The 26015-nt window shown below is 44.3% G+C and overlaps 2 protein-coding genes across 2 annotated transcripts; both read left to right on the forward strand.

The window, feature by feature from the left end:
- The first annotated feature begins 1737 nt into the window (after nucleotides 1–1737).
- On the forward strand, nucleotides 1738–20787 carry LOC111859728 (arf-GAP with dual PH domain-containing protein 1). Its single transcript, XM_023842699.2, has 12 exons — nucleotides 1738–1880; nucleotides 2108–2215; nucleotides 10485–10615; nucleotides 10942–11033; nucleotides 12971–13053; nucleotides 13244–13356; nucleotides 16322–16468; nucleotides 16572–16655; nucleotides 17010–17072; nucleotides 18328–18399; nucleotides 19059–19290; nucleotides 19552–20787. The coding sequence occupies exons 2-12, from the start codon at nucleotides 2128–2130 to the stop codon at nucleotides 19578–19580; spliced, it is 1134 nt and encodes a 377-aa protein (XP_023698467.1). The 5' UTR covers nucleotides 1738–1880; nucleotides 2108–2127; the 3' UTR covers nucleotides 19581–20787.
- A 2596-nt stretch (nucleotides 20788–23383) lies between these two features.
- On the forward strand, nucleotides 23384–25563 carry uts2r4 (urotensin-2 receptor 4). Its single transcript, XM_023842692.2, has 2 exons — nucleotides 23384–23445; nucleotides 23628–25563. Exon 2 carries the CDS (start codon nucleotides 23920–23922, stop codon nucleotides 24928–24930), a length of 1011 nt encoding a protein of 336 aa, XP_023698460.2. The 5' UTR covers nucleotides 23384–23445; nucleotides 23628–23919; the 3' UTR covers nucleotides 24931–25563.
- Nucleotides 25564–26015: the final 452 nt, after the last annotated feature.

A 26015-nucleotide genomic window follows, 5' to 3' on the forward strand; every position in this document is an offset into this window, starting at 1 on the left:
AAATAATTCGACTTTCGGATGCGGGTGTGTAATGCTTAGACAATATGATTCTTTTGGTTAGTAATTCGTCCGGATGTTTTCTTTGCATGGTGCAAAGTGCTAAGTACTGGTCATTCGGAGTTGAAGCCAATACTATTCAGCACCATGGAGAGAGCGACGAAAAACTGCGCAAACCCAACGGTGACGTTTTTCCCCTCTCCTTTCTAGGAGTAGCCCTTTGTAAGAGAAGACATTTTAATAGGCGTCGGGGGATGATGCACAAGTCAAATAAGATCATGATGCATAAACATGTCTACTAAATAAAGTCAATTTCAAACTGTGGAACAGAGTGCGCACTTAATCCCTGACAAACTCAGACTCACAAAACAATCATAACTGGATACGATTTGTATTCTGAACACCGCACTACTTAAACACAAATCCATGCATTGCTACGACATGATAATACTGGCAAGTACAATTACAAATAAGAGCTGTGACTTATATATAAAATAAAATACTCAAAATGAAAGCAGAGCACTTGTGTTTTCTGGATTTGCGAATAACCGTTATTCTCGAGTTCGCTTGTCGGTTTTGTACTGCCACCTAGCGGCCGAGACACGGCATGCTGCGTATCTGGCGCCCGTCTGCGCTGCGCTTCGCACCGCTTGAGATTTAAGTTTCTCGCTTTCGCTGAATTCAGTCACTAACGGTGTAACGCGTTTGCTGTGTCTTGTTAGTGTACTCATTTTTACTGAATATGGGTAACATTGGACATGAAAACAATACATCTGACCCAAATATTAGGAAAAAAACATTTCGGGAATTAAGGTTTGTCTGAGCCCTGACGCACGTCCAGAAATGCTCATTACAGGTTCAACGGGAAGACGTGGAAAATGTCCCCTGATGGCGGGGGCTGTCTAGAGTAACGTCTATGCAGGTTGCTTGTTCTGGTTAACTTCAGATCCAAGAAATTTCGAGAAAGGGGGGAAAGGGGGGGGGGGTATTGTTGCAGGAAGCAAAGGAAGAGGCAAGGAGATGGAGAATACAGGGGGATTCGTTAGGTTCATTGATATCACAGGTCCATCGTGTATGGACTCTGAATGCAGCATGTCCTGGCTGAGCTAATGTAACTTTTCCTACATTAGCCGGTGTTCTGTCGAGTTGAGCTACTTTGTCGAGTTAGGCTACCATAGTGCTAATCCATAGCCCTAACCCAAACTCTTACCCTAACCCTAACCCCCAAAAACCCTTACCCTAACCTTAACCCAAACCCCTAAAACCTAACCCTACCCCCCAAATGGTGGAACTAAACATGCCCAAAAAGGCTCGATAGTACGTCTCCATAGGTAGCTCAACTGGTCAGAACACCGGCTGATTATTGCTTTTGGGGGCTCTGTCAGTGAAGGCTAAATATATATATATATATATATATATATATATATATTTAAATATGCGCCTATCCCGGGAATGGCACGATGAAGGTCGTTTCGTGTAAATATTTCGCAGGTTTTTCTTCTTGTAATAGCAACTATAGGTCTGTTTTCTACTACACTTAACATAAAATAATAAAATAGAAAACGAATATTTGATTTCAGTAAGTTTTGACACATGAATTTTTATATGGCTGTGCTGAGTAACACATTATCGGTCATTTCACGGCGCATACAATGAGGCATATGTGTGATCATGATGCTTCAAATGCACAATAGTGCAGAGACACAGTTCTCGACATTTGAACTGGGGTGGAGCCGCGTGTCTCCACATGGTGCAGAAATATGCGGAACAGCAAGTTTGAACAGCCCCAGCCGCCGACTTCCTAGTGCCTGTCCTCCCGAACCAAACCCTGGTGAAAAAGAAATCGGGAGGCAGATCAAACGCTCTGCGCTGCATATATCAGTGTATGTATGGCAACACTGTAGCTCCCCAAAAGCAATCAGTCTATCTGGAGCGCGGTAGTTTTCAATTAACCAAGACGAGACTGGAGCGAGGCGTTCAGTGAAGGCAGTTGCATTTTAATCGCTTTTCGTGTGTGGACTTGCCGCGGGACAGAGGCGTATGGGAGCCGAAACAACTAACGAGTCGTTTAATTTACTTTAACAGTTTGGTCTGTTTTCCCTCTTCGCAGCATTTGGCGAAGTGAAAGAGATGACCGTGAACGAGAGGGCAGTCCGGGCTCTTAAGGAGATTCTGCAGAAGCCGGGTAACGACGCCTGCGCAGACTGCGGGGCTGCCGGTGAGTGCGGGGCGTTTGGCCGTCGGGCAGATCGCGGCTCCATCGCGGGCTGGCAGCTGGCAGACCTGCGCAGTCCTGGCCCTCCTTCCCGAGGGCCCACCGCGATAGCAGTTAAATGCATGGGGCGCGAAAGTCATAAATCTTGTAATTTCCAGTATTATTATTACACAATTGTGCATGTTTTCCCCGTATTTAGAACCGATAATCAATAGCAGCAGTATGTTTTGTTTAAGGTATATTTGCATACCGTACAATATGTATTGTTAGTATTACAGTCTTTGAGCTGGGTGCCATAGACAAGGCTCAGGCCCAAATTGCAGCTAAGGTATGGAATTGCATGGGGTGGTGTGTCTGTGACCAGGGTCACCATGATTTTAGTGCCAGGGTCGGCAGGGACATTGTCACCATTGGGCCGTTGAGCAAGTCTTAAGTACAGATGCTCCCTGGACTGTAAGACCCCTGCTTTCTCAACTATGCATGGCCTTGCATAAAAGTATTTTTAATAAACGAATGAAAAAGTTACAGCTGAGACCAACAGAATAGGTTTATTATCACATTTATTACAGATATATATTTATTATGGATATACTGAATTCCCATGAGCTACAAATTAAGTTTAATTGTATTTTGGGCGGCTTAAAACTTCTGCTACATTATCCCTTAATTGCAAATGCAAATACTTTTATCATGGGGAATACACACAGAGTTCGCACTATCCTTCTGCTAAGACTGAACGCTTAAAGTTGATGATGTTGTGTTGTTCAAAGGAGAAAGGAAGTACTGAGCCAACGTGAGTGATGTGTTTACCTTTTTTTTAGGGCTGGGAGGGGTCAAAATATCTAGCAGTTGAGATTTTCCATTTATGTGTTAAGCAACGAGAGGATAGAGAGGTCAGACATTAATGACTGGAATTCAAGCTGAAAACAAACACTGATGCAACGGCACTGAGAGAATTGCTGGAATGCAATGCATATATGAAACTGCCTTATATATATATATATCTTCTTCAAGCTGAAATATATCTGATAGGAGCAATTCACTTCTGGGCCGGGAATGGTATATGTTGGGGCTGGGCAAGTAATCGAATTTTAATTTGTTACAATTTTGGCTTCCAATGATTATCAAAACAAAATAATTGAGATAAAACGATTATTGTGCCGCATTTCGTTTTGCAGTGATTCTCCTCTTTGGTCTTGTGTGCCCCTAACCAGCCACTTTTACTTGGTTTGTTTCTTGGCTGAAATATATTTAGAGTTCAAGGAAATCCAGGGTTAAAAAAAAAATATCATTTTTTAAAAAAAGTTCAATAAGTGCATAATACAAAAATAATCACGAGTATGAGTTTTTACCATAATGAATATACACAGTACTCTGTGAAAGTCTTAGGCAGTCACGGAAAATAATTTTTTAATGATCTTCATGTTGGTGTTAAATAATTATATTATATCTGTCAAAGTGTGTCAGGTTAGCCATTTCAAAACCTCTCCTAAACTCACCACGATATTTGCAGTAACCGTCCAACACATCCATGTATTTTTGACTTGCTCGGTTACTCAGCATCCTGTTGAGCTATTTAACTAATCAAGATAATGAATTAATTGAGCTGGTGGAGCAATGTAACAAATTCATAGAATGGCTGAGGTGTAGCTAAGGAGAGGTTAGGGAAACAAAGGGCAGTTCATCTAGCTCTCCAACAAGATATCAGTAACTTTTATTATTCCTGTTCCAATCCAAGACAGGGTCAGAGAAAGTCAAAAACGAGAACGAGACGAAGACAGAGCCAATCCAAGAACCGGTAAACACAGACGTAGGGTCAGTAAACGCGGGTAAATCTGAGCAGAGATAATATTGCTAGGGAAGCCCCTTGGTAAGGAGCAAGCTAACAGCTCCTTGTGCCGGAGAAAGCTGACTAGTGAGTTTATATGCACATACTGGGCAAATAGTAACAGGTGATCGGTGCTCCGGTGAAGTCAGCCAGGGAACATTAACTGGGAATTGGGAAAAATTAGATTGGCTTCCTGATCCAGTTCCATGATTTGTTACAACGTGCTACTATGTTTCCATTCTAGTTTTATTATTTAGAACGTATTTAAATGTAAGGTATATTCAGCTGGCAGTGTGAAGGTCAGACTGACAAACAATAGATTCAGAGCTGTGCTTTTTTGTTTTGCTGCTATCCGAGAAACAAAACAGAAATTATTTAGATCGGATATTGAGATGTGTGATCCACACAAGGCCAGAAGGCAGCATTAAATTCTTGGCGCAATCTGAATTCCTTTGATCTATTTTTTAGCTTCAGATAACATTCCTTGTGCTTTTCAGAGGTGATAAATCATTTGAAATGTCTGAGACACATTTCTGTGTTTTGATCTAAGAGGAAGTTAACAGATAAAATAGATAACACTATGCTTTTGCTTTTAACGATATATTTGCGTAGTTTGTTTTCACTTGACATCCATTTTGGCTATGTCTGGCGTTGTTTGATATCTGTCACGCTGGGGTGTCCTCAGTCAAAATGGCTGTAGTGGGGGTGCAGCGGGAAAAATAATTAAGGCTATTATTACCAATAAAGATGCATCTCATGTCTGGTAATAATACTCAGATCCGCACCGGTAGTTCTTGTTTTCCGAGCTCCTGATTTACGCGTATATATCTTTACGAGAATTTTCTGCGACAAAAATTAAAATTTGCACGTGACTTAACACACACTGCCCAAAAACGCCATCTGTGGCCGGACAAAGTTTTCAGATAACTTTCCTTTGTAAAACATCTGATTGTGCCTTCCCAGTTTGTACCGTGTACACTTGTGCATGCGCCGCATTACACTTTTCGGCGTATTTTATGATAATACCTGATATGTACTTGTTAATACACAGGTTCATTTTCCGTGCAGTTTGTGAGCGATCTCGACGAGCTCAGAATGGGATACAGGAAGAAGAACCACCCCACCGTGACCATGAATGTTACGATTTTAGCAAAGGAGTGTTTTTTGTTTTCTTCCAAGGATTTTTTTTGTTTAAATGTGCGTATATTTTTGATTACATTTTAATTCTAGTAATACGTTCTCATACATTTGGGTTTCCTTTGATTACTGGGCAATTTATGAAAAAAATATATTGGCTGTAACCAAAGTCATAATTTTTATACCATTTATATGGGGCAATACCTCCTGCTTTTAGGAGTTCTCAACTAGTGAGTGATAATTTGAAATGATTTAGCTCGTAAAGTCGAGAACTACCTGTACTCACCCCAGACCTGACTCAGCAGCAGTGAGAAAAGTATATATCTGTGGTTCCAAGAGACTGGGAGTCAGACTGATTATGTCCAAACAAGATCATGGCTTTGGGTGCATTTCCGTCCACAAGTTTGCCAGGATTACGGTGTAGAAAGGGACAAGTCAGCTGACTTGGCCCAGCACTGCAAAATCAGCTTGTGTGACGTGTTCCCATAGAAACGTGAGAGGCGTGGAAGTCTTGTGTAAACCGAGCAGGCGTGGTTGACTTAAGCAAGCAGGAAATCTCCACACCCCACAGGCACTGGGCAATTCCATCAGGAGACATAGGCGAGGAGAGGCAAGGACAAGCTGTGTACCTGGAAAGTCTCGGGCAGTGGGAGACGGGGAGCTGGGAACATATGGCTGCCTTAGTTTTCTCAGTGTTTTTATTTTAGTGCAGTATGATACTAGTGCTCATTGTGACCAGGAAGTAATAGTTTTGAAAAAATGAGGGACAGTATTGTGGCAATAGTATTACAACATAACTAGAATAAGTAAATCGGCATCCTTATTTAGAGGTAAGAGTGTCTGTGGTGGTTTTTAAAAGCGTTAGTAGGAGTTTGTCACCGAAGCACAGCACTTTCTACTACAGGAATCCAGATAACACAAAATCATGGCTTTGACGATAACCTTGGGCCTAACAAGGAGAGATTTGTGTAGCCTGTTAGAATGGGTGCAGATAAGCCCTTCAGTACACTCACAGCCATTCAAGGGGAAGTACCATTAGATAATGCTGGAATTAGCTGAGTTGGCTGCATAATGCACTTCCCTTTACTACCACACAAGGAAATTAGTATTCAGAGCCAAGGGTCACATGATCACCCTGAACTTGTTATTAGGAAGTTGTACAGTCACAGGGGAAATTGTGATTTTAGAGCATTTTTTTTTGTATTTTTACATTTATGTAAACTGTAATGAATATATTGTATAATGTTGTATATATTCTGTAAATGAACTGATAAGTTAGCTATTTTTTCTGTGTTTTTATATGCCAGATTTAATGGCTTCTTCCATCTCTTGGTATAATATTGGGGGTGAAAAATTATACTATTGAAAGAAGAAAAAAAAATTGAAATGAAATCCCTAGATGTTCTCTCTCTCTCTCTCTCTCTCTCTCTCTCTCTCACACACACACACACACACGCACACGTTTGTGTCCGTGCTCATATCTTTGTGGGGATCGTCCATTCATTTCTTTGGGCATAACCCTAATCCCACTATGGCAACCTTAATTCCTACCCAACCCTAATCGTAACCGTAAGTAAACAAACAAAATACATTTACAAAACAACATGCATAACCTGCATATTGTATTCTGTAGCAGATTATTATATTAACCGCTCAAAAAGTATTTCCGTTTGACAGTATGGAATATTATATGGAAATGTATAACACATAGATAATGTAATCCTTAGTACAATACTGAGAAGATGTAACGTGCATAAGACAATGTAACCTTGTAACCTTTAGATAATGCATGCCAGCTACTGAGTAAATATTTTCCAAATTTTTCTTTAAAAAATCTTTGCCTAGGTATGATTTGCATATCGCCATATCTGTGGGATAATATGCAAAAAAATAAAAATAAAAAATCACATTAATCCCAAAGAAAGTAGTAATTGACTAGATTATGTATGCATAAGCGGTACTTTTCCCATGCCATTGCGATTTCCGGTTAAGCGGACAGTGAGAAATGCACTGGATCACGTCAAAGGCCCGGCAATAAAGTTTGGTTGTTTGGCTGTTGTCACAGACTGAGCAAAGCATAGCTGACAAGCCTGGGCGAGTCTGGTGGGTGCGAATCTTCCAGCAAAACCTACAAGAGATTTCTCAGGCTCTCCCAGCTATCTGAGCAGCTGAATAAATTCCTTTGATTTATCCGTTTGCTGTTTTACATTTACAGTTTGCTCATCCCTTTGTTTTCAGTTCACAAACCGGCTTTTGATACACTTTCGTCAAGGTACATCTCAAAAATATTTACATTTTTCCTTATATATACACACGACATAGTGATATGGTACTTAAAGAGATCACTGTCAAATCACTTGTCGTGTCTTTTGTTCCTATTTATATGAAAGGGACCTTTCTAGTAAGGACATGCAAATTCATACTGAAATATTGATTCTTTCGATTTGAATGTTTTATTTTGAGAATTGATTCTAATGTTAAAATAAAATATATATATTTTTTTCACCTGGTAATTTAAATATCTATATTATTACAGGTGCCAGTACTCCCCTTGTTATTCAGTACCAGGTGCCGATACTCCCCTTCTTATTCAGTACCAGGTGCCGATACTCCCCTTCTTATTCAGTACCAGGTGCCGATACTCCCCTTCTTATTCAGTACCAGGTGCCTATACTCCCCATGTTATTCAGTACCAGGTGCCAGTACTCCCCTTGTTATTCAGTACCAGGTGCCAATACTCCCCTTCTTATTCAGTACCAGGTGCCAGTACTCCCCTTCTTATTCAGTACCAGGTGCCGATACTCCCCTTCTTATTCAGTACCAGGTGCCGATACTCCCCTTCTTATTCAGTACCAGGTGCCTATACTCCCCATGTTATTCAGTACCAGGTGCCAGTACTCCCCTTCTTATTCAGTACCAGGTGCCTATACTCCCCATGTTATTCAGTACCAGGTGCCAGTACTCCCCTTCTTATTCAGTACCAGGTGCCGATACTCCCCTTCTTATTCAGTACCAGGTGCCAGTACTCCCATTATTATTCAATACCAGGTACTGTTACTCCCCTTGTTGTTCAGTACTAACAGATTTTGAGAGCTGCTGGTTCTCTGAAGAGAAAATCAAAGAGGTGCTAGTACTGCATGCTAGTGAGTACTGGCTCACTTCAAGCACTGACTATGGAATGATCATCAGCACCTCCCCCCCCTACCCCCACTAGGCAGGTTTTACCGTCAGGACAGGGCTGGCACTGAATACCGGTATTGCAATAGCATCCTTGGTATTGGATTGAAATGGATCCAAAATAAAATCAGTGGCATCGCCCTTCCCTACTTTCTGGACTGTTGAGTGAGGGGAGGACAGGGTGTCTCTCAGTGCAATGAAAGTTTTGCAGTTTCCAAGTGAACATGCAAGACTCCCTCTTAGGGTAATAAATCATCGGGTTACAAATGGAAATCGTGCAAGATTCCCGAATTCTTGCTCTGCAAATGGCTCAGTTATTTATTCACTTGCCGAACACTGAAAGAAACAATAAGAAAGACTTAGTTACATTTGAAACAAAATTTCAACTGTATTGAGATGGCATTATATTGTGAATAATAATATCTTTTCATGAGTCATGTAGGAGTTGTTTTGTTTAGAGAAAGTGTGGTGAAAGCAGGTCGATTTGTTATTTTGGTTTCTTTTAAAGCCACTGACGTGTTTGAGGAAAGACAGACGATTAAACTCAGCCATCGCTTCAGCACCAGGTATTCCTTAAATAACCTAGCATGGGTGTCAGGCCTCCGCCTGTTACGGTTCCTATTTGTCTTTGATCATTTCCATGCAAGGCCCAGTAAAAGTTCATAGAAAAAGGCCCATTTTATGGAAAGTTCTGTTTTAATACATGGTGCTACCGAATTTACCCAGCGTCCCACCCAGTATGTAAAGGGTGGAGGAATGTTTATTGTCGAGGAACCGGTCAGAAACTTACTTTCCTTTTCGACTTTTTTGGATATAAACCCCCCTCGATCGTGGTATTCACTGCATTCACTGTTATATTTGTGTGTTGTTTATTTGCAGATATTGAACTTCACTGCTTTCTGTCACCAGAAATCAGACCTTCCCGAGCGTGTTTGATTGGTGCTGATTTATATGATGATTTTCCATTATTCCGCTGCGTGATTGTCAATGACCACGTGCATCATTCACGTAATTGGGGCCACACTTGATGTGTTATTCCTTGTGGCTGTTTACAATAATATAAAAAGTGGGATGCATGCATATTTTATCATATCAATGTATGAAACCACTGGACAGTGAAATATCAATTGTAACTTGTTCCATTCATCTGTTTTTTAATATACAAATTCCTCTTGGCGGTAGTTCAAAAATATATGATGCACTTATAAAGCAATTTTAGACAGCTGTTAATAGCAAAAAGCAATAAATGCGAAATGGAATGTAAATAAAATATGCATAAAACTTCGTGTGACCTTTTAAATGTATTCACATCAATAAATAACTAGAAATATGGTTTAAAGCACTGTGCTTCCAGAAGTGGGCTGATGAGCACTGTGAAAACAGAAATAAATTTATGTGTTTTTCAAATACATTATATTGTTATGTTACATGTGTAAGCTGTGGAGTGGGCATGTGGAATTTACAATGAGTGATGGTCCTACTATGCTGTTATGATATTTACTTAATTTGCATGATATTTGTCTTTATCAAAAGCAACTTTTAACATCCTTCTGGTGCTGGAGATGTTTTTTGTGATAGTTCCCAAAAAATCAAGCAGGATAGTTTTGGCCGTTACACTTTAGCTTAGAGTTTGGTTTACATCTGTACAGGCCAGTGCCATTCAGTTATCGCTACAATAAATTGAATTAAATCATATTCCTCTAACTTGAGTTTTATTCCTAGAGCATTTAAGGCCTTAGCCAACCCCAGGCCACATTTTTGTTTTAAATTAAACTAATTTTTAATTTAGCTAGCTTTTATTTGAATGCTTCTGAAAGCAGCTGGTTATGTTGGGTGATGACACAATTGTGTGAATAGCTACAGTAAGATGTATATCATAATTTAAGCTTGGTCAGGTGTTTTAGATAGCAACAACTTTGCAAAGTAGTAAGATGATGGATGCATTGTAGTCTTTCATGTGTTCAGGTTCATGCTCTCGATATCCTTAGCCCAAGTGCAGCCATGTTGTGCCGCTACTCCTCTGTCCCTCCTTCTCCGCTACTCTTCATCGTGCTTGTCATTCTCTCCTCTCTCGTTTCCCCCCCCCCCACCACCACCACCTCCCCGCTCCCTCCTTGTCCGGCCAATCAGATCCGGAATGGGCCTCCTGCTCCCTGGGAGTTTTCATCTGTCTTGGATGCTCTGGGATTCACCGCAACCTTCCCGAGATAGGCAAGGTCAAGTCCGTCACGCTGTCCCGCTGGGAGGACTCTGAAATACAGGTAACTGGCTGCAGCCCAGACTCCAGCCAATCCACAGAACTTCTGCGGCAATAATCCAACTTAGAATCCATAAGAAATTTCCAATCAGTTTATTCTTGGAAAGAACAGAAAATGTTTTCTTGATGTTTTAGATATTTCTTACGTAGTTAGTCCTAACCCCAGCTCCCCAGATTTCCAATCACTGGTTAAACCTGTATTTTGTACAAATATTTGGAATCATCATGAGTCCTGAGGATAATCCTGTGATGACAGGTTTGTTGGGGTTTGTTATCACCCCAGGTTAATTTCCATCAGGTACTAACATGCGGCCATGTTTGTTTTTGCAGTTTATGGCTGAACGTGGGAATAAAGCAATGAAGGCTGAGTATGAGGCGGTGGTTCCTGTCTACTACTATAAACCCACACACAAGGACTGCCAGTGAGTGAACCTGAAATGCGGCTTCTGTGTGTAGCTCTGATTTGCTTTGTCTGTTTCGTCAGTAAAAGTCCAAACCTCAGAATCCATCCAGTAGGTAACAGGCACACAGGGCATTTGCGTGAAAAACTTCTCCAAAAGGTTCTCGGTTCAGGTCCCAGGATGAATACCTGCATTGGAACATAGAACAAAGCAGAGATGCACCGACTGTAATTTTCTTGCCTGATTCCGATTTCCAATTTTTTTGCAGTGTGAGCCACTGATACCGATTTTTGCCTATTCTGATTTTCTTTCTAAGAACTATAATTGTACAGCATGTACAGACAAAGATCAGATTTTCTTCAATGAAAAATTTTGTTTTCATAATAAAAGAGATTGTTAAACTTTAGGCAGCACTAAGTTACAGGATCTTCTCTCGTTTAAACAAGTCTCAAAATAAAGTGCTCTGTGAATGGAAAGAGGTACAAATAACAATTACCTGAAAATGAGCTACTATACACCCAGCTTTATCTGACATGTTTTACTTTACCAAACAAGAGCAGGTGCAACAGATTTAAGTAAAACAGATGTCAGTGACATTTTCCAGTATGTTTAAATTCACCAGATAGCACGACATTGGCCTTTTTCTTTTTTACTCGTCTTAAAATAAAAAAAAAGTCCTTATAAAAATATAAATCCGAAGTGTACTTCATTCCTCCAAATATTAATAGGTGTAGGGTAATATTATTAATAGCAATATCACATATTATGCATATACAATTCTTACATCGCTAGTAAGCTAGATTAAGATCAGACTTTTTCATACCTTCATATTACATGGACATTATAGTGCAGGGGGTTAGAGTTTCACTAAATCATTTTTACTCTGTCATAGGAAAAAACCTTAGCTAGCTTTGCAATTTTAATGGTTATTCCTCTTCAAGATTATCTAATATATGTTTAATAATCAGTTTAACGTTTACCTCCGATGTTTCACCATGTTTTCGTGGTGGTTCCCCCTCGGTTTACTTTGGCTTTACATGTATTACAAATTCCAGTCTTTGTGTCGTCTTCTTTCACTGTGAAGAAGCTCCACGCTAACAGCAAGTTAGCATGTGGCTATGAGTGTGCAGGCGGCTGTGAGGCTATTGCCGATCGATCGGTGCATCTCTAGAGCGAAGTTTTCAAACCAAACTGACTCAGGAACCTTACACAACCTGGCTTTTCAGGCAGAGAATATAGTTTGAGGAATTCTTGTCCGAAATTTAAATAATTATTTGCAGTTTATTCCAGTCTCCATCTGCTTGTGTTGAGTTTTGTGGCAGATTTACGAATATCTCTTTGGAGTTTGTCCACAGACCACCTTGTATATCTACCTGTGTTTCTACTCGCAGTATGTGTGCGTGTGTTTCTGTCCACGCCAATCTAACACTCGACTCTGCAAAGTCGTGCTCTTCCTGCCGCAGTCTGTAATTCCCGTCGAGCCCATCTGAACCACCGGCTCTGTCCACGGCAGAAGGAGATGATTGGCTCACTTGACCTTCGGCAAACTGATCCTCCGTGGAGATGGAGGAGAGGAACATTTTAAATGGCAGCAGCTGCGCCGTACTTAGCGGTCATCGACGGGACGATCCAGCTCACCTTTTCATGCCTTTCCTGGCCACACTTGAGTTTGTCTGGAGATGGACTTGAAATGTCAGCCTACATTGGCAGCTCCGTCTTCGCATGGGTCCCAGAGCGCACCACGTGGTCCCAGTACCGAGGTTCTACACCCTACAGTTACGCCCAATGCAGCTCTAGTCCCGTTGCTGGAAGCTATATTTTGCAGTATAGAACTTAATACGTGCTGATGCTCTTCGGTTTTGGTTTCGGAGTTTTGTGGGGGCGAGATCCCAGGGTCTGGTGGGCGGTCTGCCAGTTGGCGGGATGCCCGAGAGACAGAAATGCATTTTTTTGTGCAGGGCGCTGAGAGAGCAGTGGATCAGAGCCAAGTACGAGAGGAAGGAGTTCAGCACGGCAGGAAGGAAGCTTCCCTATGAAGAGGGTGAGTATTGGCTCACTGGGAGGCAGCGAAGTGCTCGACCTCGGGCTGCCGGGTCAAATCCCAGAGGCAAACGGCTAAGAAGCGCAATTAATTTCTGTAATGAAACCGTCAGCTCTTATCAATGTTAGAGAGTCATAAATGGCGATCTCCCAGGATGCAGAGCTTGATGCTGAAGTCTGTGCCCCTGCAGGGATGAGAGAAGGCATGCTGATGAAGAGAGGACGGGACAATGGGCAATTCTTCAGTCGGAGGTTCGTCCTCCTGGAGAGGGAAGGGAACCTGAAATACTACGCTAAGCAGGACGTAAGTCCATCACACCCACGAGACTGGGGAGGTTCAACCAATAATGCACACTTAGACAATTACATGAGGAGCTGATTGGCTAAGAGATCTGATTGGTCGGGCCCTCCGTATCCAACTTCTCAAGCTGCAGCCCTCTTAATTCATGCCAGGATTGTCCAGCATGTCCCATTACTGCTGAGAAAGGCCCCAAACCAGCATCTGGGAATTCCAGAATCCTCTTGTGCCATTTGATTGAGGCTGACTCTTGACAGACTTTTTGGGCCCCTTCTGATTCGTTTTCCCCCAAACACATTTACAAAACGTCGCCACCCACGTTCAGCGTCTCCGAGTAGTCGGCTGCTCGGTGATTCTGGGCAGGTTGCTACATACGTTCCCCAGCCCAGCATGACACAGCTTGTTCAAATCCCCAAGTTAACTAGCGCCAATAAATGCTGTTAATCTGCTGTTGATTTTCATGTAAATCCTGAATCCCTCTTTAAACGTGATGCTGAAACTGGATCAGGGTCACTGAGTAAATCCCGATTACTTAGGGAGTACAGGTCTCCCTTATTTCTACCTGAGCTTTGCTGGTGTAAGCTTATAATTTGGGTCACACTTTGAAGTACTTCAGAAACCCACCACTTGTTTATTCAGGTATACCTCCTGGGATTTTATGTTGAAGGTGTTACTGGGGATGTGGCCAGTTAATGCAGTGAAGAATCAATTAATTCCTGTTGTCCGTTTTGGTGTTGCGTTTGCTTACAAATGAACCAGCTGTCCGTTCCTTTGCTTGGCCACACTGCTCATCCCATGTCGGGTCGCAGTGAGCTTGGAGTCTGTCTCAAGAATCAGGGAGGTACCAGGCCTGGGTGCCTGGGTCCATCTCAGAGCTCACGCTCACACAAGCACAGTCTATGGTCACTAGGGGTGTAAATCATAAGCTTTGCCACAGGACGATTTGATTTTGCAGTGATTCGATATCTGGGGATATTTGAAATGCTACTGCGGTACAATTTGATTCAATTCAATTCAGTAATACATGATTAATATTTTCAATATAGTGAAATAAAAGCTGATTTTTAGCCAAACATTACAGCCAATCGGCACCCAGCAGTGGGATCCTCTCAGAAATGCCAAACATTTCTGCACAAGAAACATTCTGTCCTCTTTCTGTATAATATTTGGGGGGCAGCTTTTGCCCCCACTTTTAAAAAATAGTAGTTAATGCAAGTTTTAATGCAATGAATGCAAGTTTCTGTTTTTAATGTGAAATGAGCCCAGACTGAAATGCATACAGTACTCACCTTGTGCCAGGATGTGTAAATTAAAAAGCATGCCATTGCTGTCCCAAAGAAAAGCGTGCAGTCATCTGTAAGTGTATAGAATACCATCTATATGTGTGAGAGAAAGCAGTAGACAGTTTAGGCTATTTAGGCTTTTATTTAGCTGTTAATAGCCTTTGACGCCTTTGTTTATGGATAAAGTGAAAACTTCATTACAGTCATTCAAGTGAACTAGTTTACAGTCTTTGTTTAAACATCTTCTTTAGAAACTATTGAAGGTCTATTGAACATCTTTGGGTCCGTGCAACAAAATAAAAGTAATACTGCAAATGACTGTATTTTTAACCTGTTAGGCAATATTCTAAAATTAAATTAAACAAGTAGATTGATTTTCACTTTGAATTCTGGGAGTCTGTGTAACGTCACAACTGAAGCTCTTCTGTTATTTACAACCAAGAAGGTTGCAATTTTAACACAAAATAAAAGGTATATTGATATAAATGTCAAATCTGTCAAGTCTATATCTCGTTTTGAACATATATTAATATACCATGAAAATCCGATATACTGGCCAGCTCTAGGCGACTGTAAGAGTGGGGGGGCTGTGGGTAAGCAGAGGATCCTTAGCCACGCCCTTAACGGAGATCCCATTGGTTTAGGATGAAAAAAAAAATTGGCCTCTGTCAGGTATCGTAATAGTGTTACATAGTAATACGTAGTTAGAGTTACATGTTGCCTAAAGTTATGTACATACTGTACATGATGTGAACAACACCGCTGTTTTTGTGTGGGAGACGGAGATGAGTGTTATATGAATATAAATAACATGATGGCACATGTGTGTGTGTGTGTGTGTGTGTGTATATATATATATATAGAGAGAGAGAGAGAGAGACAGACAAAGACAGACACATTTCTTGGGACATTTTTGCCCTTTGCCCTTTGCCCCCACTGATTCCTGAATCTCGCTTACTGTCTGAACACGCAGGACCATAAGAATACTATACGACATAAGATGTACTGAAATTTATTGGTCTCTGCTCTCTGCTGAGGTGAATCTCTAGACTGTTTTGTGGGAAAGATTTTTTTGCATATTTTTTTTCTACGAGGTGTTTTGGCGTGCTGTATTGATTAAATCGTATTGCGGCCTTAACAATTGATAAATCAATTAGATTCAACAATCAATGAATTGTTGAATCCCTAATGGTCACTTTACACCAGGGCAGCTATGGGCTGTGGGAGAAAAGGGGATCCCTTCTGAAGGTGGAGAGGCCCGTAAATGGTGTGTGACTCACACAGAAGGTTAGACGTTTGTGTCTGGGACTGTAAGGTTATCGATTCAAACACCATCGGCAGAATATTCATTTGTACGTTGGGCCCTTGTGCAAGGCCCTAAATCCCACAAAATGTTCCAGGTGTGCCAGGTAAATCACTGACCCCAGACTCTAAACTTCACTCTTAACTATATAATATGTGTGTGTATGTCTCAAAGGAGAGTATGATGGGATATGTGCAAAGAATTCCGTCTTGTTTTGGGAAAAGCATCTCCCCCTCCTAAAGAAGGAATAACTCTGTCCAGCAGCTCCTTTGTAGAACCTGTCTCCAAGGACTTAGTTGTTCCACAGCTTATACAGTGATGCTGGTTGACCTTTGAACTTGACTTTAACAGTGCCCTCACTTGGCCTCTGTCTTCCCTGAGTCAGGCCAAGATGCCCAAAGCAGTGATCAAAGTGGACACCATCAATGCCACCTTCCAGCCGGGTAAGATCGGCAACCCCAACGGCCTCCAGATCACCTACCTGAAGGAGAACATCACTCGCAATATCTTCCTCTACCACGAGAGCAGCAAGGTGGGCGGGTCATCGGGGCAGAGACCAATGGGAGCTGCGAGGCCAGAGATTCATCCACTGCTCTGGATCAGAGCTAAACATTTATTCTTTCTGTGTTCTACAGGAGATTGTAGACTGGTACAACTCCATCCGGTATGTTCAGTTCCATTACCTGAAAGTGGCGTTCCCAGGATCTTCTGATGCTGAGGTACTCACCGTCCAGGAACAGAACACCGTTTTCTTCTGGTAACATCCAGAGGTGGGTAATTCAGGTACAGAGAGTAAAGGTCCAAACCAAGATTAGAAACCAAGAACCAAACCAAGTTGAGTTTAAAGAGTCACAGTCACTGAGTACTCAACTGGGTGGTTAAAACAAAATCTTGGTCTGGATTTGTACTTTCTGGACCTGGACTAACCACCTCTGGTTGTATCTAATTATATCTTCCTCCATGCTTGTCCCACACCCCCTTCTCCTTGTCCCCTCATTCCTGCCATCGTGTCCATACTAGCACTAGCTTGCCACCTCATTAAAATGGATCAATCCCCTGTGTCTGACTCTCAGCTGAAGCCAAAACTGACGAGGAACTTTCTCAAGGAAGGATACATGGAGAAGACAGGCCCGAGGGTGAGCTGCTCCTCTTGTTTCATCTCCTGTAACCATTGGGCTGGCTCTAACACCCGGCATGGCCCCAGTGTCACTGGGGGGCCCGTTCCGTCTTGCAGCTGTCATGATGCCCCGAAGCGAAGTGAAATCCTGCAGGCAGAAGCGACTCCCTTTTAATTTCAATAAAAAGGGATGTTTGAGAGCCAAAAGTAAATTGCTTCTGGGGTCAGAATTAATTTCACACAAAGAAAATGTTGACTCACCTCTTCACCTAGAAAAGAGCTGAGAAAAGGCCCGTATTTGAAAGGATGATGAAATGTGCTTATTTAGTTCTGCGGCTGTCCGCCGGGTGCAGAAGTACCCCCTGCTGTCTGCAGTGACGGAGAAAACTGCAGAGAGATTCCTCACTGCGCAGTTGCGCATGGGCACTTAACCGATTTCCACAATGCAAATGGTAGATAGGGGATAGGTTGTGTGCAGTGTGTGCAGTGTGTGCAGTGTGTGCTGCCGCTTCACGCACGTGTTTGCTGATTTAAGGACCCATCTAAGGTGAAACAAGCTGTCAGAATTTACAAGCTGTAGCCTGAGAACAGATATATTCATCCTTCTTCCATACAGGGTTACCACCTAATCCATGTCAGGAGGGACACTGTGAGCAACTTCAGGTTTTACAAACTACTTTAAACCTGAAAGGCTCCTTTGCTCGGCTGAATTGTTTGGTTCATCTTGTACTTTTACAGGTTTATTTCCTTGATTGAAAGACTCATGCAGCTGTTTCACGTTAACATTAGTGACACATGCATGATTTTAGGAGACTGGCCAATCAGCACACAGCAAGAACTCAGTGGAATCATTTGAAATGGTTGAAATGGTAGATTCCAAACCCTGTCGTAGCTCGAAGTGTCCCTCCTGACATGGATGAAGTGGTCACCCTACTACCATAAGCACTTATCCAGTAGAGGGAGAGTCTCCCAGGGGACACACACAGACAGATATATAGATTTTACATTAGAGATGTTTGGATCATCGGCCTAGCATGAGTGAAGGACACATGCTGTGAAGCTGCCAGCTGCTCCTCCAGTCAAATCAGGAGAATCTGGTGTGAGCTCTCAGCTCTGAGCGAAGGACTCTGCAGCAGGGGGGGTGGGGGGGGGGGGTTCCAGATAAATGGCAGCGGGAGTTCTGCTTGTGGCTGTGGATGGAGCAGGTTGCTCATGATGAACTGGCCCCCATCCCAGTCCCCACTCGTCTAACCGCCATCACCTCCTCCCCCCAGCAAACGGAGGGCTTCAAGAGACGCTGGTTCACCCTGGACCACCGGCGCCTGATGTACTTCAAAGATCCCTTGGTGAGGAGGTCCACAGGTTTCCATTTCCGCCCCCCAAAATTCACTCGCCGGCAGACACGGTCCTGAATCACAGTCATGGTCATGAGCAAAACATTTGCTGCATGTAATGCGACTTGCATACTGTGCAGGTTATTCAGCAGCAACACTGGCTACATCAGTCAGACACCCAGCACTTACAGGATCAAACCTGATAATCCTTCCAACAAGTCTGGTTCCTAATTACCAACCTGGCCGCCACTGCATGACCTTGGGCACCGTGTCCGTTTCAAAACACGCATCGCACGACAGCCGGAACAAAGGCGCGTTGTGCCATACCCACATGACAAAGAGTCTGGGAAAGGTATGCTGTCGTGCGAGATGCAGGCCGTGTCACAGAGTCTGTGTCACTGGTTGCTGCCGTCACCCAGGCTAATTGGGCACGGCTGTAACACCCCGCCCCCCCATGTGGGAACAAAGGGGAAAAGTCAGCATTTCCAGCATGACTAACCGAGCGAGTGAGTCAGCTTAGCTCTGCTCAGGACGTCAGCTGAATGTCCGCCGGTCCTCTCGGCGAGACGAGACTGCAATGAGACGTTCGCGTGACCCACAATTCCCTGGGCTTTGGTGAGGGGGGTGTCTGCCGGGCCTCTCCACTCATCTCTCTCCCGCACGACTCTCAGGATGCGTTTGCCAAGGGCGAGGTGTACCTGGCCCACCGCGACCTGGGCTACAGTGTCTGCGCCGGCCTCCCCGTCGGCACCCACTGCAACGGCGCCTGGCAGCACGGCATCACCATCGTGACGCCGGACCGCAGCTTCCTCTTCACCTGCGAGTCCGAGTCGGAGCAGCAGGACTGGATCTCCCACTTCAGCAGCGCCATCGGCACCTCCATGTCTCCCCAGGAGTATTCCAGTGAGTGTCCCGTCTGCGCACATCCCAGGGGGGTAGTTCAGGTCTGGAGGGTAAAAGTCCACACCAGGTTATTTTAACCAACTGGTTGGGTGGATCAAAATCTTGGTCTGGACTTCTAGTTTCTGGACTTGAATTACCCACCTCTGGGCAGTTGGTGCAAAGCAGTGCAGTCAAGACTGCCTCCATGCCGGTGTCCTCAGGGCGCCACATTTGGTCTTTTTCATGTCCTCTCTAATGATTCTACTATGCTTGCCATTACAGTGGAGGCCCTCTTCAAGCACAAATACTGACAGGCCAACGCCACCGCCAATCAAACAGTACAGCCAATCGGCACGCCGCAGTGGGTTTCTCTGTTCTTCTTGGCACCACCCTCTCAGAAGCTGTACCCTAACAGCAACCATCTTGCACCAGAGAGCTTCTGGGTAGCTGTGTCAACATGCCCTTGTTAACACCCCGACAAGCAGAAATCCTGAAAGACACTAGAGTTGCATTCAACTACGGCAATTATTCACAGAAGTTTATATGCAAGTTATGTTCTGGTTTGATTGCATGCAGTTGATTGAAAAACACAATGTTGCAATATTACATGGAATTATATATATTTTTCTGTAACCACCATTGAAGCTGGTAGCTCTAAATGATCTGTGACGATGTTTAAATTCTCTTGCTTTGTGGTGATCAAGCTCAATGGGCCTCTTTATCTAGCTCTGGCTCCAGACCTTCATGGCATAAGTGACAGTCTGCCTCAGATAAAGGTGGCTGAAAACTCACTCATGCCCCTGAGAAGCCAGATCAGGTCAATTCCTGTGTCATAAGGACTCATCATGACGAATGATGCACCAACGGTGGTTACCCACAGGCCAAGCTGGAGCTCCTGCCCCATTTTGAAAGTTGCATCAGTAAGATTTGTGCCTTCATCACCTAAGTAGAACGCTGTACAGCAGTCTGGTCCTTGGGGACTCGCAGACGGTCCGTGTTTTTGCCCCCTCCCAGCTCCTGCTAGGACTGTCTGGCTGGCAGCTGGGAGGAAGCAAAAACGTGGACTGTCTGGCTGGCAGCTGGGAGGAAGCAAAAACATGGACTGTCTGAGGGTCACCGAGGACCGGACTGGGAAACACTGCTCTAGAGACCCAGACTGAATAGTGTTTCCACAATATTTTTGTCCCCATGTTTAATACTGTAGATTTGTCACACCTTATTATTATTGCCCAAAACCATTTGTTCTTTTGAGTGACAGCCCAATTGGCCAATGGCACGATTGATCTCACTAACCAATATAGACACTACTGTACCTGTACATCATTTAAGGGGTTGGACAAGATGGACATGCCAATATAGAGTATGGTCTTCTGTAAATGAATAAATTTGTGTTGTGTTATGATTGTGAACCACAACTGTTGTGTCTTACGTGTTACAATAATTGCTTTTAATCCTCCCTGTTTTATTGCAAGATTTTTGAAAATATATTTGAAAATTAAAACTTTTTTGTAGGGGAAATATTTGCAATGTTTGGTTTTTCAATGAGGTTTTATTTTATCAGTACAATCTGGCAAAAGAATGTCACCTATTAAGACCTCACTGACACCTACTGGCAGAATAGTAGTATTACAGACTTTTGATGTTGCACATATACCGTTGGTTCCTTCAAATCCCAGGCCAGGTTCTAACCTGTTCCTTTACAGTTCTGAGGGAACAACGCTACTATCACTTGTCTGATGCTGTACCTTTTAAATGCATGACACCATGTAATCTTAGGTTTCTTAAAAAAGTACAGTACACATGACTTTATATTTTAAAATTATACGATTTAAATGGCTTACAGGGCATTACAAGGCTGAAACCAAAAGCCAATAATAAATGACCATGTAAAAAGTCATTTTGGTTTCAGCCTTGTAATGCCCTTGTAATGTAATATAGACACTACTGTACCTGTACATCATTTAAGGGGTTGGACAAGATGGACATGCCAATATAGAGTATGGTCTTCTGTAAATGAATAAATTTGTGTTGTGTTATGATTGTGAACCACAACTGTTGTGTCTTACGTGTTACAATAATTGCTTTTAATCCTCCCTGTTTTATTGCAAGATTTTTGAAAATATATTTGAAAATTAAAACTTTTTTGTAGGGGAAATATTTGCAATGTTTGGTTTATCACTTGTCTGATGCTGTACCTTTTAAATGCATGACACCATGTAATCTTAGGTTTCTTAAAAAAGTACAGTACACATGACTTTATATTTTAAAATTATACGATTTAAATGGCTTACAGGGCATTACAAGGCTGAAACCAAAAGCCAATAATAAATGACCATGTAAAAAGTCATTTTGGTTTATCATTTATTAATTTTCAGTGAAAGTGAAAGCAGTGAGAGAGTGTTAAATAAGCCTAAAAAATCTGGTGAAAGCAGTGAATCTTTCATGGTGGGGTCTCCTTAAACCTGCCGGGGGTGGGGGGGGGGGGTGTATAAGCCCCTTATACACCCAGCCCTGCCTGTACCCCAACACAAATACACAACGCTACCTGTACCCCAACACAAATACACAACGCTGCCTGTACCCCAACACAAATACACAACGCTGCCTGTACCCCAACACAAATACACAACGCTGCCTGTACCCCAACACAAATACACAACGCTGCCTGTACCCCAACACAAATACACAACGCTGCCTGTACCCCAACACAAATACACAACGCTGCCTGTACCCCAACACAAATACACAACGCTGCCTGTACCCCAACACAAATACACAACGCTGCCTGTACCCCAACACAAATACACAACGCTGCCTGTACCCCAACACAAATACACAACGCTACCTGTATTGCCAGCCAACAATACAGTAACAAAAACCAACTGTGCTTTGAAATATAAGAAAATAAATAATCAGAAGCCGCTGATAAAACAAGCATGTGCATGTTTATGTGCGTATATCAATATGTACATATTTACTGACTGTGTTGTTTTAGGTACCCTTTAAAAACATTGACAGTTTGAGGCAGATGACATTCACGGTTTACACGTCTGCGTGAAAAATGGGGGAGTCTTGTGAGAGAGATGTCACAGCAGCACGAAACAGTCTGTGTGCCCCCCTTGCCTGGAGGGGTGCTGTCGGTGGGGGTCTGTACTGGAATCGGAGGATGCCTTTTGCGGTCTCAGGATTACATAACCTGTCCGTGACTAAAAGCTGATCAGTTATTCTTCTTAAATATGTTGCACTCGTTAATCAGGTATGATGAATACAACTGACTACAGAAACGTGTTACTATTAGTTAAACTACAGTTAAACTAGATTTAACTGAATCATCCTCTCGCATGTATGAGAGCTGCCACATGCAGGTTGTTCTCTTGTATATTTTTATAGTATTTTTGCAGACTATAGGGAGCAACACTTTGCTGAAGCTGACAATCCCTGCCAGTGTTGTTAATAATAAAAGCAAGCAGATATGTGACTCAGTGTCTCTGTTTCGAACCTCTTACCCTCTCGTTCTCTGTTTCTGTTCCTCAAGCATAACAGCTGGCATTAGACGGCTGGCCTGTGAAGGATCATGTCATGTGACTGCTCACATGTCATGTGACTTGGATGGTCCTTTTGCCAGGCTTGCCCTGCAGCTCCGCCCCAGCTCCTATCTAGACCCACCCATTTGCATAAAGCCCCTCCCAGAAGTGCAGGTCATTGGCACAAGAAACTGTAACCTGACCACAATTTCTCACTGGTTCCTCTTAGGATGAGAGCTTTTGTCCTCCAGTAGGTGGAAGAACAGAAGTCGCTGTGCGTCTGAGCTTGTGGGCTCGCATGTTTGCACGTGTTTGCGCGTGTGCGTGCGGTAAACACGGTCACGTGGGTGTCAGGCTTTGAAGAACGTAAGGCGGAGGGTGAGTGTGTGCGGGGAGTGTGCAAGCACCTCAGCTGTCCAAAGGTGTGGCGGGCAACTGAAGCTAACGGCTCATAAATCCCGCATGTCAAGGGGGGGTCGCACCTATGTGATGGGGACTGTGTGTGTGTGTGTGTGGGGGGGGGAGGTGGGGGCAGACGCGCGGGGTTGTGGATGGGACATTAGAGTGTTGCGTCTCCCGGAGCTCACATGCTCGGGGACGAGGGACCCCTACAGGTGGAGAGGATCGACGCGATGGAGACGGACAGTCGTGGGTACGTGTTGTGATGGGGCAGCCGCTACCACAGACGCTGGAGACGTAAATCTCGTAGGGCTGATCGAGACAACGAGCCAACGAACCGGGGGGATTTCGGGGGGGCTTTTGCACACCTCCGGGCATTTTAATTGCCAGGCGCTGCTCTGTTCCTGCCCGAACATCCCTTCTTCCTCATCATAGGCCAGGAGGGGCCTGCGTTTCCAAGTCGGAGGACAGGGAGCCTGGATTCAGGGCCCTGAAACCGCGGCACAGGATGGACGAGCGGAAGAATCTTCCTTGTGAGGAGGGCATCTCAGGGGGTATTTCTTAACGCTGGCGCCAAATCAGGGCGCCAACACCGAAGCTTACTGCTTGCTTGTGATTAGATGGTTTTATCAGTTTATTCGCATGCATATTTCAAAGCTGATCCCAAAGCTGCAGGTGAAGGAACGCAATAAGCTCTTCAAATAGCGGCGTAAATGCGACGCCCACCATGAATCAGACGTCTAATGCCTCATCCGTGCAGGCGGGCCAGACCCCTGGAAGCAGTGTGTGGCTGACCTCGCTGCTGGGCGCCGCCCTGCTGGCCATGTGCGTGCTGGGCATAGTGGGGAACGTGTACACTCTGGCGGTGACGCGCTCCGCGGCCGTGCGCCGCGCCGGCTCCATGTACGTGTACATCCTGAACCTGGCACTGGCCGACCTGCTGTACCTCTCCACCATCCCCTTCGTGGTGGTCACCTACTTCGCCCGCGACTGGCTGTTCGGTGAGGCGGGCTGCCGCGTGCTACTCAGCCTGGACCTGCTCACCATGCACGCCAGCGTCTTGGTGCTGGCCGCCATGAGCCTGGAGCGGTACCGCGCCGTGGCCCGGCCCTTCAGCGCCCGCCACTCCTCCACCCGGCACCGCAGGCTGGTGGCTCTGGCCATCTGGGCCGCCTCCTTCTTCCTGACGCTGCCCATGATGGTCATGATCCGGCTCCGTGACGGCAAACCGGGCCCGACCGGCCAGGCCAAGCGCATCTGCTTCCCCACCTGGACTCCTGACGCCTTCAAGGCTTACCTTCTCATCCTCTTCTTCACCAGCGTCCTCGGACCCGGCCTGCTCATCGTCGGCCTTTACGCCGGTCTGGCCAGACGGTACTTAGCGGCCCAGTCGAATTCGGTGGCCGGCAGTCGCTCGGCGCGGAGTCGAGGCCTAAAACAGAAGGTGGTCTCCATGATCTTCTGCATCATCCTGGCCTACTGGGCCTGCTTCCTGCCCTTCTGGGCCTGGCAGCTGGCCAAACTCTTCTCTCCCGGCCCTCTCCGGGCCCTGTCCCCGACCACTCACACCTACGTCAACTTCCTCGTTACCTGCCTCACCTACGGCAACAGCTGCGTGAACCCACTGCTGTACACGTTGCTCACCCGCAGTTACAAGGACTACCTGGCCCAGAAGGGTCAGCCGTCAGGAACCAGCTGGGGGGACGCGGTCGGGCCAGCGGGGGGCGCGGCGGTGTGACGCCCTTCGACTGGCTGTCAAGGCCGCCCCTGCGTTTGCTCCACATCCAATAAAACATGTCTAGTTGCATGACTTGTGTCGTTAGTAAAAACTGTAAGAAAAAAATCTGGAAAAAAAATGCAGAGCTGAGGTTCAGCACCTCTTCTCACAGAGCTGTCAGCCCCTGCAGCCCACAGCGCTGACAAGCAGGCGAGCGAGAGCAGAGGCTCATTTCTGGCATCAAGAAAATTGCCTCCAAAAAGGGAATCCTTAAAAAAATAACACTAAACCTCGGTATCTTGGTATCCTATGGCAAATTACTGCGCATGAGTCTGATTGGAAGCTGATGCTGTTTGGGGTGCGGGGTGAGAAGATTCTGAGTTCACGTTCGTCACACGGTCTCTATGACCTATTGCAGCTTTGGAAGCAAACGTTCGGTTGCCAAACTGTCATCTTTACATTTCTGTCGGTGTCTGAATCCGGAATGCATAAAGGATGAAAACTGGAGCATCATGGGTAGGTTTTATGAGTATGCCAGTAGTGGGTGAATCAAGTTATTCCACATAAACAGAAACTGCCATCAGTATGAGAAAACGACGACATTGATGCAATTTCTGACTCATCACTGTGGCTTGGCTGTCGCGCTTGTGTATGTTTGCCACTCACTGCAACCTCTATTCGCTTTCTGCCTTGTTTTATGGCTTCGTATTAGCGGGGCAGCGTGAATCATATTAGCGGGGCATGAATCATATCCTGAAGATCGCTAGTTCATGTCCCAGACGTAACACCTGCAGGGTTTAGCACCCTTGAACAAAATACCGATCCTGAACTGATCCGGTTAAATGCCAAACAGGACGAATGTGAGGGTATGCAGCTAAAAAGGTTATTAATTTTATTTTTCTGGTGCACATTCCTGTCACAGTGTGGGAATAAATGGCTTAAATGAAAGTTTTTTTTTTAGTCTTTTTGGTTTTCTGAGAGTGTTCCTTTTTAACTTTAACTTTCATGAATAGTATTTTTTTTTAAATAAAAGTTTTGGAATTTCAGAATACCGAACAAACTCCCTTGAATGGGGGGGGGGGGGGGGGGGGGATTGAAATAATATT

Source organism: Paramormyrops kingsleyae, chromosome 5, assembly GCF_048594095.1.
Source record: "Paramormyrops kingsleyae isolate MSU_618 chromosome 5, PKINGS_0.4, whole genome shotgun sequence".
NCBI lineage: Eukaryota > Metazoa > Chordata > Actinopteri > Osteoglossiformes > Mormyridae > Paramormyrops > Paramormyrops kingsleyae.

Bases quoted from the DNA above. Each gene is read 5' to 3' on its own strand.
- uts2r4 (XM_023842692.2), top strand. From the start codon at position 23,920: ATGAATCAGACGTCTAATGCCTCATCCGTGCAGGCGGGCCAGACCCCT.
- LOC111859728 (XM_023842699.2), top strand. From the start codon at position 2,128: ATGACCGTGAACGAGAGGGCAGTCCGGGCTCTTAAGGAGATTCTGCAG. The intron at 13,357-16,321 runs GTAAGTCCATCA...TCCCTGAGTCAG, and splicing joins AATACTACGCTAAGCAGGAC to GCCAAGATGCCCAAAGCAGT. The intron at 17,073-18,327 runs GTGAGCTGCTCC...TCCTCCCCCCAG, and splicing joins TGGAGAAGACAGGCCCGAGG to CAAACGGAGGGCTTCAAGAG.